The sequence below is a fragment of the Stegostoma tigrinum genome, chromosome 18, assembly GCF_030684315.1.
Source record: "Stegostoma tigrinum isolate sSteTig4 chromosome 18, sSteTig4.hap1, whole genome shotgun sequence".
NCBI lineage: Eukaryota > Metazoa > Chordata > Chondrichthyes > Orectolobiformes > Stegostomatidae > Stegostoma > Stegostoma tigrinum.
The window spans coordinates 44145959-44160006 of record NC_081371.1 but is presented as its reverse complement, the minus strand read 5'-3'; the positions used below and the strand labels follow the sequence as shown (position 1 = coordinate 44160006).

At 39.4% G+C, this 14048-nt stretch overlaps 1 protein-coding gene across 3 annotated transcripts in view; it reads left to right on the top strand.

Annotated features, from left to right (window-relative positions):
- The window catches only part of LOC125460815 (thyrotropin-releasing hormone-degrading ectoenzyme-like), a 105614-nt gene that overhangs the window by 1183 nt on the left and 90383 nt on the right, over nt 1-14048 (top strand). For all 3 annotated transcript variants that reach the window (XM_048548819.2, XM_059652478.1, XM_048548818.2), the window contains one exon: nt 492-1694. In XM_048548819.2, coding sequence (XP_048404776.2) covers nt 961-1694 — 734 coding nt within the window. In that variant the 5' untranslated portion in view covers nt 492-960. The remainder of the gene's footprint in view (nt 1-491; nt 1695-14048) is intronic.

Genomic DNA, 14048 nt, shown 5'->3' with positions numbered 1-14048 from the left:
ATTGAGAGACACTGGGAGCAGACTTTGGAATCCCGAGGACACGATCCTGGGACGGTATCTCTTGCTTACTTTGCTACATCTTGGCTGTTTGGTAGAGCCATCCTTCTCACCAGTGTGTTAATGTGCACAGGACTTAATAATAGCGACAAGGTTTTCCGTGATTTCATTGCTGTTACGATTTATTTTAGATGTGCATTTTAATCAGATACGGCAGTCAATACTATCACTGTGGTCTTGGCTGGTTCAAATGTGAATCGTCATCGTGACTATTCATCAACTATTTACTATTTCCCTTCAGTTATGTTTTAGGAGTCAGGGCTGAAGGAGTGCTGATTGAAGTTAAAGGGAGAATCGTTGATTTACTATTAAACATGGGCGTGACCAATACCAACCTGTAGCAAGATGATCGTCAGTCCAATTCTCTGGTAATCCAGGGTCTTCTGCCAGAGTTTCACATTCATCCTCTTAACTGAATGCCTTTTCTCTGACAGGTTGCAGAGATGTGACAGCTGTCCCTTTGGTGGTCTGCACTTCTGTGGGAGGCTTGGCCAGGAGCCCCGAGGACTATGACATTTTGATTATTCAGTGACCCGACATGGTGATTTGCCAGTGCCAAGACCCCTCATCTCTATCCACTGCAACAGCCAGGTCGTTCAGTTTAAAACACTGAGACAGAAATATTAGAAAACATGAACGTGAAGGAGACAAGTGGAATGTAATCTGTTGCTTGGCAAACAGCATCTCTTTAAACCCCCTTTTCTGTTATTGATTTACGGACCAATATTAGATGCAATCGAACAAAACCCTCATTGACAGAAAATTGGATTTTACTCTTAATCAGTGCAAAGATCAACTCTCCTTCTGTGTGACTGAATTAGATTGTGAACCAAGGAAGCACTCTTTTCTCCATTTTCTTTCTTGTAACCAGCACCTTTTTAAAGACTAGCAGCAGTGTATGTGATGGCCTTAGAGGATAAACGAGACAAAAGCATGTCTTTCACACAGATGGTAATCGAAGAGGACTCCATGAGGAATGGACGGGGTCTGTCAGATCAATGGGCTGACTCTGTGATGGTACGACCAAGGACCACTGAAAGACACATCACGGTGCACAGGAGGCTTGTGCTGGGCTTTGCCATTTCTATCTTGGGTCTCATCATAGTCACAATTATAGCTGTGCTTCTGAGTGTCAAGTTTGATGAGTGTTCTAATGATGGAGGCAACAGGTTAGGGAATGCCACTGTGTATAGCGGGGTCAAGTTCAACCAGACTCGAGAGGTCCTCAGTAATCCCAATCCTAGTAAAACTGCTGGAAAGCCATGGACACAGCTGAGACTGCCCACTTCAATAAAACCCTATCATTATGATCTGAACATAACTGCTTTCATGGACAACTTTACTTTCACTGGAGAAGTCTGCATTTGGATGTACTGTGTAAAACCTACAAAACACATTGTGCTGCATGCAGACAAGCTGCCAGTTGAAGGGGTGGAGGTCACTGTTGCAAACACCTCTGACTATCTTGGAATTAGAAAATATTTCCTATATCCACAGAACCAAGTTTTAGTGATTATGTTGACCAGGGAGCTGAAAGCACAGAAACACTACACCGCAAAAATAAAATACAGCGCCAAAATAGCAGATGAACTACTTGGCTTCTTTCGGAGCTCCTATGTGGCAAATGGAGAGAGAAGGTAAGTTTGCCAAAAGTTGACTGGTTAACGAGCAATTTAGGTTATTAGAAAATAGTAACATAAATGTGAATTAAATTATTGAGCAATTTCATTGCTCTTTATATGAAAAGTAGTAATTGTACCGGATGATTGTAAAGTCACAGAAAAGCTCAAAAGTGCAGCTGGAATATATGCGCTAACCGAAAACATCTTTTGGAATATTACGGGATGACCCATTTTCTCAGTGTCATTGAGTACAAAATTTAAAGGGAAAGTTGTAGATGTACCAATGATCCTAATTGGCAACACATCGGATGTTTAACTATCACTCTTCAACTATTTAAAAGTTAATGTAATTTTGAATTGCTGTTGTTAATGGCAAGTGTAGTTTTATACTCATTATCAGTTGCTGGATATAGACTTCCAACACATTCTATTAGTCTCTCTGCACCAAGGAGAAATGTCCCACATTCAGACTTATTGTGTGCTAATGGTGCTACAACAAGATCACATGTAGATCTGTTGAAGATGAACTAATAGAGAGGAATGGTTATGGTTAGTGAAGCATCCATAACCACTGTACCGTGCACATATATGACTATAAAAAGACAAACTAGAAGGACTTTGGATCTTTCAGCTAATAATTCCCGTGCTCCCTGTATATAGTTTGTTAACATAGTGCCAGTAGGGGCTGCTGTAATCATGTCTGCACATACCAAGGAACATGAGGTAACTAAATTTGCACAGATCCACAGAACTCTTTATGTAGGCTCATTCTCCTGGTAATACTTCTAATTATTGGACAGAATTAATGGGACAATTGAACCAAAATCCATTTAAAAACTTTTTTAAAATCATAACGCTGTGCGTTGAATGTGGAGCTAATGGGGAAACAGTGTCCTGTCTGCGTGGCCCTGCTATTGATACCAGATTTTCATATCTACGAAATAAACAGCAGTATTCCGCTGCGCATTTGACATTAATAATGGTGTGAAGGTTCACATTTCTCACATGCCAAATGTACAGCATAACTAGAAATGCATTGTGCTCTCTGAGGCTGATTTAAAATTAGATTCAGGAGTAATCTTGGAGCCATGAAAATCTTTTAAGAAGTATTGATAGAAAACGTAGTTAAACTGGCAATTAATATATAGATGTAAAATCAGCTCTTTCTGCTTCGGATGTGGCAGTTCTGTACAACAAACTGCAAGTGCACAAAGTGTGCTGGCAGGCTAGTGTTTATATTAAAAAGTTGCTAAATTATTAGGTTAGCTTCCATTCAAATGGTTTAAACATGGATTATTACCAAGTTCCAATTTATTCTGCAATTGTTACAGCTACAAGAGAAGTACAAATTTGGTAAATAATCATCCAGGACAAAACAGCCCACTTGCTTAGCACAACATCAACAAACATTCACTATGCCCACCACCAACATACAGCAGCAACTGTGTGTACCACCTACAAGTTGCATTGTAGAAATTCAGCAGGACAGTACCTTCCAAACCCATGGCCACTACCATCCTGTAGGACAAAATTAGCAGACATTTGGGGACACCACTACTTGCAAGTTCCCCTCCAAGTCACTCCTATCCTGACCTGGGAGTGTATCATTGACCCTTGTGTGTTACTCGGTCAACATCATGGAATTCCCTCTGTAATGGCATTATGGGTGTCCCTGAAGCAAATGGATTGCAGTAGTCTAAGAAGGCAGGTCATTGTCAACTTCTTAGGAGCAACTACAGATGGACAGTAAATGCTGGCCCAGCCAACAAAGTTTACATCTTCTGAATGCAGAAGAAAAGGTCCATTCTTTCCAGGAAATAAGTCACTTCATGATAATGAGGAAATAGAGCGTTGTAGGTCGAGCTGAATTGTGCTGACCTCTTTCGCAAAGATGGTTGAGATTTTTATTTCGCTTCAGTTTGACAGAGTGAAAAACTCATTTTTCTGGTGGCACTGAGATGCCTGGAATAGGGTTTGATGTCATCTCCCTTCCTTGTGGATCAAAACATAAAATTCTCCAGAAAGCAATGCTAAATAACAATAATATTGTATTCTAATTCTGTTGGGCTGGAGCACAGACCTATGAAGAATTCTGGCACTTCAATATTTTACTTTAAAATAAGACAAACTCACTTCAATAGGTCCTTGTTTGCACTCTAATGTTAATACACAAGAAGCCCCAAAGCCAGCATAAAGTTGTGCTTTAATGAACAATCTCATGGTAGCTTTCCTAAACATGTTAGAAGATAGCAATACTTTGAGGGTGAATAGAATTGAGGGAGTTTTACTATATAGCAGATTATGACATAGTAGACCTGGGAGTAGGTATGAGTAATATTATTTTAGTTGTAATTAATAATGCCAAAAATGAAAAAAAGGTTTACTTCCCAATTACTTTATATAAAAGATGCATGACATTGTGCAGTATCTGAGGAGACTGTTTTTTTCAAGAAGAGTCAATGGTTTGCTCAATGTCCGTTATAAGACCAAATACTCTAAACGCTGGATACCTGAAACAAGCACAGAGATAGTTGGAGACATTCAGCAGGTCCAGGAGCTATTTCTGACACAACAGGAGCTGCCAGACCTGAGTTCTTCAGCATTGTCAGTGTTTGGGTCAAATTAATCACTCGCATTGCTACCAGAAGTGATTAACTGGTTGTCTCATTTTCTGTTGTTGGGACTTTGCTGCAGTGTATGACTATAAAAGAGCAGAGACCATATTTTTAAAAAAATCAGTTTGGTTTTGAAAAACTTTGGGACACCTTGAGGAAGTTAAATTCACTGTAAATATTGAAGCTGTTTCTTTCAGCCATGTAGCATTAGCCCCAATTGTTTCCCTTTTCATGGAATGGGCTATTAACTGATCTTCTATATTATTCATGGAAAAATGCACTGATGCAGTGAAAACAGTACTCTGATCTATGTGATTTTTCTAAATTTGCATGCATCAGAAAAGTGAAGTAGCCAATGCATAAGATACTGTAATAATGGTTTTTTAAAAAATATATAAGCTGGCAAAATGTCAGTTAAGTGAGTTAAAAGATTTTGTGACTCTTTGTGCGAAACACAGCGCCCGAGTTGTGCAGCAGTGCCAAATGTACAAAGCCTAGATCAATGTTTGTTTGATGGAGATTAAGCAGAAATTATTTGTTGTGCAAGAGTGAGTGAAAAACAAATTGTACAATCAAATGAATACATTTAACAGAAGAATAATGTGAATGCTGCACATCTGAAATAGAAAAAAAATTCTGAAAATATTCAATTGCTCATGCAGAGTCAGTGAAAGGGTAGCAAGTTAATGTTTCAGTAGTGTATGGTCATCAAACCTGAAATTTTCGTTCTGCTTCTTGTTTCACAGATACTGCCTGTCCTGATGAATATGCTCAACATTTTCCTATTTTTGTTTCAGAATGCACTTTAATTCTACTGTTTAGATATAACTTTATCCAGATCTGATTGTGAGCTGCCTCAGTGATGAGATTTAGGTTGCTTTGATCTATCTGATTAGAGTCAACAATGCAAAGACTGAGAGAGACCTTCAGCAACATTGAGGCTGGGTTAGTTTCAGCTCCTGTTTTTAATAGGAGGCGGGTTACCGGTAGGGACATGGCCACCATGAAGCGTCTTTCCTGGGTCTGCCACTTTCCACCATTTGGTCAGGTTTTGATATCTTTCTTATCCTCAGCATTACTGTCAGATCTGCTGTGAGAAAATAATTGAATTTCCTTTGACAACTTATGATGAACACTTTGTATTTCTCAGCACTGTCTATATTAGACAAGGCAATGATTTCTCTGCCTCGTTTTCTGTAATACCTAAGTATGGGATAAAATATTATTTTGGTTAACACTGACAAAAAAGGTATATTTTTCACTCGGACCAATGCTTGTATTATTTAAACATGTTTGAATTAATGTTGGTGCAGGTATGAATTATCATTGTTGTCTATGGTAAAAGCAAAACTAAGCCGTATAGCTTTTTGGGAAGCATTTTATTCTCACTTCATCTGAAAGGACAAGTCACCAATGTCTGTGTTCCTACTGCATGTCTTGATTTCAACACCTCATTTTACCTTGATGCATTAATGATACATTTTCCATGACATTCATGACATAATTCTATTGGGCTGATAATACAACAGCATGTAATAGCCCTCTATTATTGGACACAGATACTTGAGACTTTTGACCTGTCTGATGTGAAATTATTCACATTGTTAGGAAAAACAGATGTGAAAAGTATTTCTTCAATGTTAAGAGTTTGAGGAGTGTAGATGTACAGAGAAACATAAGTGTCCTCGTTGAAAGCTAACATGCAGGTAATGACAAGCAATTAGGAATACTAATGTAACATTAATTGCAACAGGATTTGAGTAAAGGAGTAGTGAAATCTTGCTTCTATTGTACAGAAGTTTGGTTAGACCACACCTGGAGCAATGTGTGCAGTTTTGGTTCCTTATATCAGGAAGGATATTATCACCATGCAATGCAAGTGCACCAGACTTATTCTTGGCATCACTAGTGTCCTGTAACAAGTCTGGAAAATCTAGGCTTGTGTTCTCCAGAGTTTTGAAGAGTGAGAGGTGACTTCATTGGAATCAACAAATAGCTAAGGGTTAGACTGAGCAGATCCAGAGAAGATCGGGGAGTCTGTAACCAGGGGATGCAATTAGGAAGTGATCACGCTTCCTAATTGGGGTGATAACACGTAGGACTGAGATGAGGAGAAATCATTTAGTTAGAAGGTAGAGAATTCCAAAATTCACAATCTAAAGGGCTTTCTCAGCTCAGTCTTAAAGTATGCTTGAAGTAGAGGTTAACGATTTCTGATTATCAATAGCATAACTGGTTATAAGGATAGTGTGGGTAAAAAGCATTGAAGCGTTTGATCAACCACGATCATGGTAATTTGTGGAGCAGCCATGATGGGCTGAATGGCCCATATTCCTTTGCTCCTATACGCTTAGCACACCTGAAAGCAGCCAGTCAGCATTCAGAAATAACAAGGTGTGGAGCTGGATGAACACAGCAGGCCAAGCAGCATCGGAGGAGCAGGAAGGCTGACATTTCTGGCCTAGACCCTTCAGAATTAATAATTTCTGAGTAGGTTCGATGGAGTGAGTATGGAGAAAGGATCATGTGATCAGCACATGTGTGTAATTAATAATCAGCTTGACTCTGTGTTGCCTGATCCTTAAGAGGAGAAAAGAGAGGCAGTTGAAATCTAAACCAATGGGTGATGAGGATTGGCTGTTAACAACTGTCTTTAATTCTGTGGTGCAATGTTAGCATCCCTACCACTGGGCCAGGAGGCAAGATAACAAGTTCAACCAGGCAAAGGAGAGTGGTAGTAGATGGGCCTTTGTTCAAGGAAGCAGTAGAGAGCATACAGATTAACCAGATGAGAGAGATTTGATAATCATAATGAGAAGGAAGCAGTTAGACCAAGGGAAGCAGAAATTAGTGAAGTAACAGGTTGTTAGAAGAGACAGGACAAGGGGAGAAAGAAATAGGTAAAGACAGGAAGATGTAAGTTCAGTTGGGTTGAAACAGGCAGAAACGTACAGTGCTATTTGTGAATTTTAGAAGGAAGCGGTATAGGAAATAAATGCTGATCTTGCTGAAACACTCACATCCCATGAAAGAATGAAAAAAAATTAGACATTGCTGAAGAAGTCATACGTTCTGTTTCTCATCCACTGGAACTGAATGTGATTCCAACAATTCTGCAATTGAACCGTCCTATTTGTGCTCTCAACAAATACTTACATTGTTCATTGCACTTTTTGTAACTGATGTACTTAACTGGACTATTAAGGACATCACTCAATTAAGTGTGCTTCTGTTCACTGCAATGGAAAATATTGTGGTTTTAAATCAATTTGCTAACAGTAATTAGATGAACAGTTCTATTATCGTTCTGTTTCACAAATGACACGTGGAATGACAATTGAGGAATTGAATGGTGATGAGCAAGTAAAGTATTAATTTTCATCAAAGATCAATATATTGATGTATCCTGATCGAAAATATGAACAGAAATTTTCAGGTCTGGTGTCATCCATGGAGAGAGAAACAGTTGATCTTTCAAGTGCAAGTGAGTTGTCAATTACTGAAGTAGTCCGTGCCTGAGTGCAGCAAGTGGTGGACGATGTTCAGGCTTGGGCTCATGGTGCCAAAAACATTCGGGCCAAACAAATACCGGACAATGATAGTTTCCAAAATGAGAGAATCCTACCTGCGATCCTTGACATTCAGTGGCATTACCATTGTTGAATCCTCATTTATCTATGTCAGGAGGTGGTCACTATTGATAGGAACTGAGCTGGACCAGCTTTAAATGCTGTAGCTCAGAAAGCAAGTTATAGACTTGAAAGTTTGCAGCAAGAAACTTACTTCCTGCATCCTCAAAGCCTGAAAGGCGCAATTAAGTGAGATGGAACAGTTGGGTTTAAGTATTGGAAAATCAATTTTAATTTAAATTTACTTCCATTCCCCATCTGTTTTTGACATTATACAGCACTTTCCAATCTGTGACCTCTACCACCTAGAAGGGCAGGGCAGTAGAAATACAGGACAACCACCACTTACAGATTGTGAGCCAAACACCATCCTGTCAAGGAATTCTCACACTGACTTCAATGCCACTGGGACAAAATCCTCCTTAACAGGTCTACTTATACCATGTGCTGTGATTCAAAGAGGAAGATCACCATCGCCTTCTCAATGGAAATCAGGGATGATCAATGAATCCTGGTCTGGCCAGTGATAATTGATGACATTCATGCAAATACATGCTAATGAGCTAATGTTTGATTTCATTCCCACATAAACTTTATTTTAATGAAAACAATGTGTTAGCAATCGATTTACACCCAATGTATTGGGATACTATATTTCTACTCTTTTAGTGTTATGAAAAACCAGAGAAGGAAGTACTGCATTTTCAACATACTTCAGGCTCGGAAGGAGAATGCCAGTAGTTGCTTTGTCTAAATAGACAATTGTGATCCAATGCTCATTCTGTGTTATGCAAACAGGATGAGCTCAGAGGACTTCAAAAGACATTAGAGGGAAACAAGGGAAAGACACAAATTGAGGACTAGGATGAGTGAATATCAAAGGAATTTTGGTGGCATATAAACAGAATGTATGGTCATGTCTAAATGTTCGCTTGCTATAAAATTAGACTGTTTACTTATTCAAAATATGGCCTTCTCATATCAAATTTGTCAACTAACCTCTGAAAAGTCACCACGGAATCTGGTGTATAAGCGTATAAGTCGCTAGATTCCTGCCAGACTGTAGGATTGCCCAGTCATTATGGAGAGAGATGCCTAGTGGTGGCTTAACCTCAGGGTTATCACACTCAGGCAGGGAAAGTTTGAGAAGGAGAGCCCTTCATAGCCAGTGCAGAAACTGAGTTCACACAGTTGGCATCATACACCTGTCATCCAACCAACTGAGTCAACCAAATCTATAAGTTACATTGTTATTTAACTGAAAGATGGATTTATGGCATGAGTGACTGACGTTAAGAATGTGCCTGTGAAAGCCTGAATTTGTAAACATGTAAAAATGTATGTTACCTGCGCTTATTATTTAAAACAAATGGAGTAGGGGCTCCGGCTACACTGAGTACACATACTAACAAATGAGTGTGTAAGAAAGAAAAATCAATTGTTTAATTTTAAAGACAACAAATAAAACCTGTAGTGTATGAAGAACATATTCTAGATATCTCTAATCAAATCACCCATTGAGCAAACTGGATAGGCATTATAACTTACCATGTCATTTACTAAATTATATTTTCCATTTCAAGAATTTATGAAGCCAACTATTTATGCTCATTTAGATCAGTCCAATAAAAGGGACAAAATGGATTAAACTGTTACTTTCTCCCTGCTCCATGACAACTCTTTCTATAGCATTCAGAGTTAATGTGCAGGTCACATCATTGAAGTTTTCAAATTTCCTCTTGTTTCTGATTTTGGCCTCTGATATTCCAGGACAATGTGCTGTGAAGTAAGTGGCTGTAAGTTGCCTTTGATTTGGTCTGGCTGTGCTAATGTAGCTTTACCACAAGTGCAGTATAACCTGAGGCTCTAGACTATGTCTACTGAAAATTAGGTGGATGGAGACTGAATAGTAATTTGCAAGGATGGTGCATACAGTGTGTAGTTTCTTAAGGACTGGGAAAATGATGGCAGATTTAAAGGAGGGCAGGATTGCACCTGAAGAGAGAGAGATCACTGTTCAGAATATGGACTACTTTAGGGACAAGCAGCAGGAATGGGATTGCTCATAAGGAAATGGGTCTTATAAGAGAAGATATCGGAGCAGAAATTAGGCCATTTGGCCCATCGAGTCTGCTCCACCATTCAGTCATGGCTGATAAGTTCCTCAACCCCATTCTCCCGCTTTCTCCCCATAACCCTTGATTCCTTTGATAATTAAGGGGATTATCGACAGGATGAGCTCAGAGGACATCAGAAGAGATTAGAGGGGAACAAGGGAAAGATACAAATTTTGGACTAGGGCGAGTGAATATCAATGGAATTTTGGTGGCATATAGACTTCACTCCAACAACCTGCCTACATCAAAATGGCCCAGTCTAGTGCCAGTTCTCAGGCTCCTTTGATGCCATCTTCAATTTTTGTTTCCTTTCTTTTCATCTTCAGTCTAAGTAGATAAAATAACTAATTAATACTGCTGAATTCTTTTCAAAGCACAATTTAGAACTGTTTGCTTTCGTTCTTGAGCTCTGCATGATGCCTCAACATCTTTATCATGCATGTTATGCATTTTATAACATTCGTTATTCATGTGTTATGGAATCCAGCTGGAACCATTCTCCACTTATTTTTCCTGATAGCTGCATGGCCTTGATTCAACACCTCACTGAAAGAGAGGCTTTTTTTAGTGCACAACTCCCACAATACTGTAATAGAATATCAGTGTTGATTTTTATGCTTGAACCCTGGAATGGGACTTGAACCCAAAACTTGTCTGTGTCAAAGTTAAGAGTGCAACGAACTGAGGCAGATTGAGAGTAAAAAAAAATTCATTTATCTGTGGACCTACATTTCAGATCATATTAATGAAAGAGGATTTGGGCTCAGAGGTTCCCTGAGCCCGTTTTTACACTATCACCATATCTTTGACATGTGTGGCAGAAATCTATTTATACGTTTGAACTTGATTACTGCTCACTACTGATGGAATAACAGTGGCTTCAGGCAACTTCCTGGCCTCGATAAATGCCTACGTCATGGCCCCATTTTCAACTTATTGTTACTAATGGGTCAAGGTAATCTTCCTTGTTTTAAATTCTGATCTTGGAATAATGATAGGAGTAAAAATTTCAAGTGGTGGTAGCAGTAATGTTACTGGATTGGTAACCCAGAGGCAAAAATAGAAATTGCTGGAAAATCTGAGCAGGTCTTGCAGCATCTGTGGAGAGGAATCAGAGGTAGCGTTTTGGGTTAAGTGACCCTTTGTCAGAACGTTCTGAGCAAGGGTCACTCAACCCAAGATGTTAATTCTGATTTCTCTCCACAAGCACTGCTGGGCCTGGTGAGCTTTTCTAGCAATTTCTGCTTTTGTTTCTCATTTACAGCATCAGCAGTTATTTTGGTTTTTATTTGCTTGAATTCGTGTTCTGGGAACCTTACTTCAAATTCCATCACAGCAGTTGGTGGAATTTATATTTAATTATCCACTCTGGATAGAGACCTAGTTGAAGTAACCCTAACTATTATCACTAACAGTTGAAAAAACCTGTGTGGTTCAATAGTTCTCTTTTTAGTGAAGAAAATCTGCAGTCCTAGCCCATCCTGACCTGCATGTGATACCAATGTGCAGACGAACTGGAGCAAGGGATTGTTTAGAAATGAAGCCCATTGGTTTGTGGACTCGTGACCAATTATCAATGACCTTGGTCCACTACCTTCCAACAGCAACATGATTGTTTGTCAATTAGTTGAACAGCTTGGGCTGCAAACAAAACATCGTTGAATCAGAAGAGGTTTGCAGCAGCCAGAAATTCTGCTGCTTAGTTCACTGCAATAAGCCACTTTAAACTTGAAGAAAATTTGAATACCTTTTCAACAGAAGCTGCAAATGATGAATTTAGATAAGGAGAGATTAGGATAATTCAGAGATCTTTCAGAAATGAAACAGCCATCCTGTGTCTCTTGCAAGCAGCGGAAGCATTTGGGAATTGGAGGATTGAGCTGTTCAGATCAATAAGAACCAACCAACTGATCTTGTGAACAGTTGTGTGTGTGTGTGTGTGTGTGTGTGCACACACGTGCACCCATGTGTAAGGGGAAGTTTATAAACGGTTTAGAGTTTCACTTTGTAAAGTTTACTTGATTTAGCTTAATATGATTATCTGAAAAAAAAATGGTGCTTGTTGCTAAGTACAGGATCCATGCTTTCTATCAATCTGAATCTGAAAAACTGTTTGGGGTTCTGCAAATTTCTTTTAAAAAATGTTAACTTTTATGATGACTCTGGCAATAGTGGGACTTGATTTGACAAAGGATTATCTCAAGCATTTACTGGTTTCGTTCTGAATGCTGATATTCTGGCTCTGCAATTCTGACACTTCTCTGTTTTGTTTTGTTTCAATGCCAAAATTCTTAGCTTTTTTTTATGTCAATTGTTAGAGATCCTGACTGGCCAACTTCTCACAGATTCCCAGGGTGCTAACTTGTATTGAAAGTAATCCTCTCCAGAATCATGCAGTGCTTTAACATGGCTGCATTTTCATGACTAAAATGACTTAAGTTTTCTTTTCTTTTACTTTTGTTAGATTTTATTAATTTATCAATTTGTGTGCTGTCTGTCATTTTTCAGCCAAAATGTGTTGGCTTCAAAATGATAAATGCTCAGGAGTGGTCAGCCTATGACCCATACTAGCCAAATTACATGTAAATAATGCAATATACTCTCAAGAATTCTATAACAGTCATCAATATTTTCATGCAAATGACTTCATGCTTAGATAAAGTGGAGCTCTGTGTCCAGCGAAGTGTAATTGAATGGATTAAGCACCAGGGAGTATTATCAAGGTTCTAATCCCACGCCAGAATTTAGTTGAAAGTTTAGTCCTTTTTGGTATCAACTGGCAATGTATTCCCTGCAGAATTGTGTTGATTCACGTTCATTATTTTCATGCTTTGGGTGACCTAAGCTTTGTGTATTGTGCTCTTCCATCCTGAAATGTGTGCCCAGATTTGAAAGCAACATTATATCCCAGATGGGGTCTTAATAAGATTCTGTACTACTGAAGCCAAACTTCCTCTCCATTGTATCCAAGCCCCCTTGATTGAGAGACCAGTCTTTCATTAACCATTTCAATTATATTTTCTACCGTTGTGGTAACTTTTAATGAGTTATACTTGGGCACCCAAATGCTTTTCCTTCTCTGAAGTTCCTGATACTTAGTAACTAAAAAATACTATATTTGCCATGTTTTTGTCACTTTTTAAATCGTCAAAATTCCCAGTGTTGGTTTGACAACGAATCACAGATAATCAGATCAATTGCCCATTTAGCATCGTAAATCTTTTCTATCCCTGACTTGGAAATTAGATACTTCCTTCTCCTGATTGCTTCAGCCAATATTTCTTTCTTTGTTTTGCTTTCCGGTTCCCTGTCTTTTCGCTCAGAATGTTTCCATGGGTCTTTGAACCCCATTGTTATTTCTACATGGCAGGGTGGATGCTGAGCCAGCAATTGCCAATAGCGAGGCAGGCGTTGCAGTTTTCCATAACTTGCTGTGTATGGTTGCCTCCTAACTTCCCATCCTAATGAGGACAGCAGGCAAATTGTTGACTCTGCCAGTTCAACCTGAGTACAGGCTGCTCTAGAGACACAGCAGCCCCAATTGGGGATGGAGATGGGGGGAGATGCAGTTGGAGGCAACTGATGCAGGTCCGTGACTGCCTGCCCACTTAGTGCCCTTTGCTGGTGTGCCCATCCTACTTAAAAAGCTGAGACATCAGACAGGAAGTGATTTCTGATGGAAGAAAATCCCCAGCAATAGGTTGGTTTTGGTTGTTATTGTAGTCTCTCGTTGGTTCGGGTCCTCTTTGTGACCTCTGGCCTGTTATACGGTGGCCACCTCCACTGAAATGGTGGTCTTTGATAGGCACGCTGCTCATGGTGAAATAGTGGACAGGCTGAAAAATTGCCCCTATAGATGCTTTATCTAAGCAAACCAGGTGCCTCCTTAGATCAGGAAACTGACCCACTTCATGTCCCTGGGAAAGGTTGCCTTTGTTGGTACTGTGGCGAAGAGCCGTTGTAATGCATCTCCCTGTTATTTCTGAGTCACCCATCCCCAATCTTGGC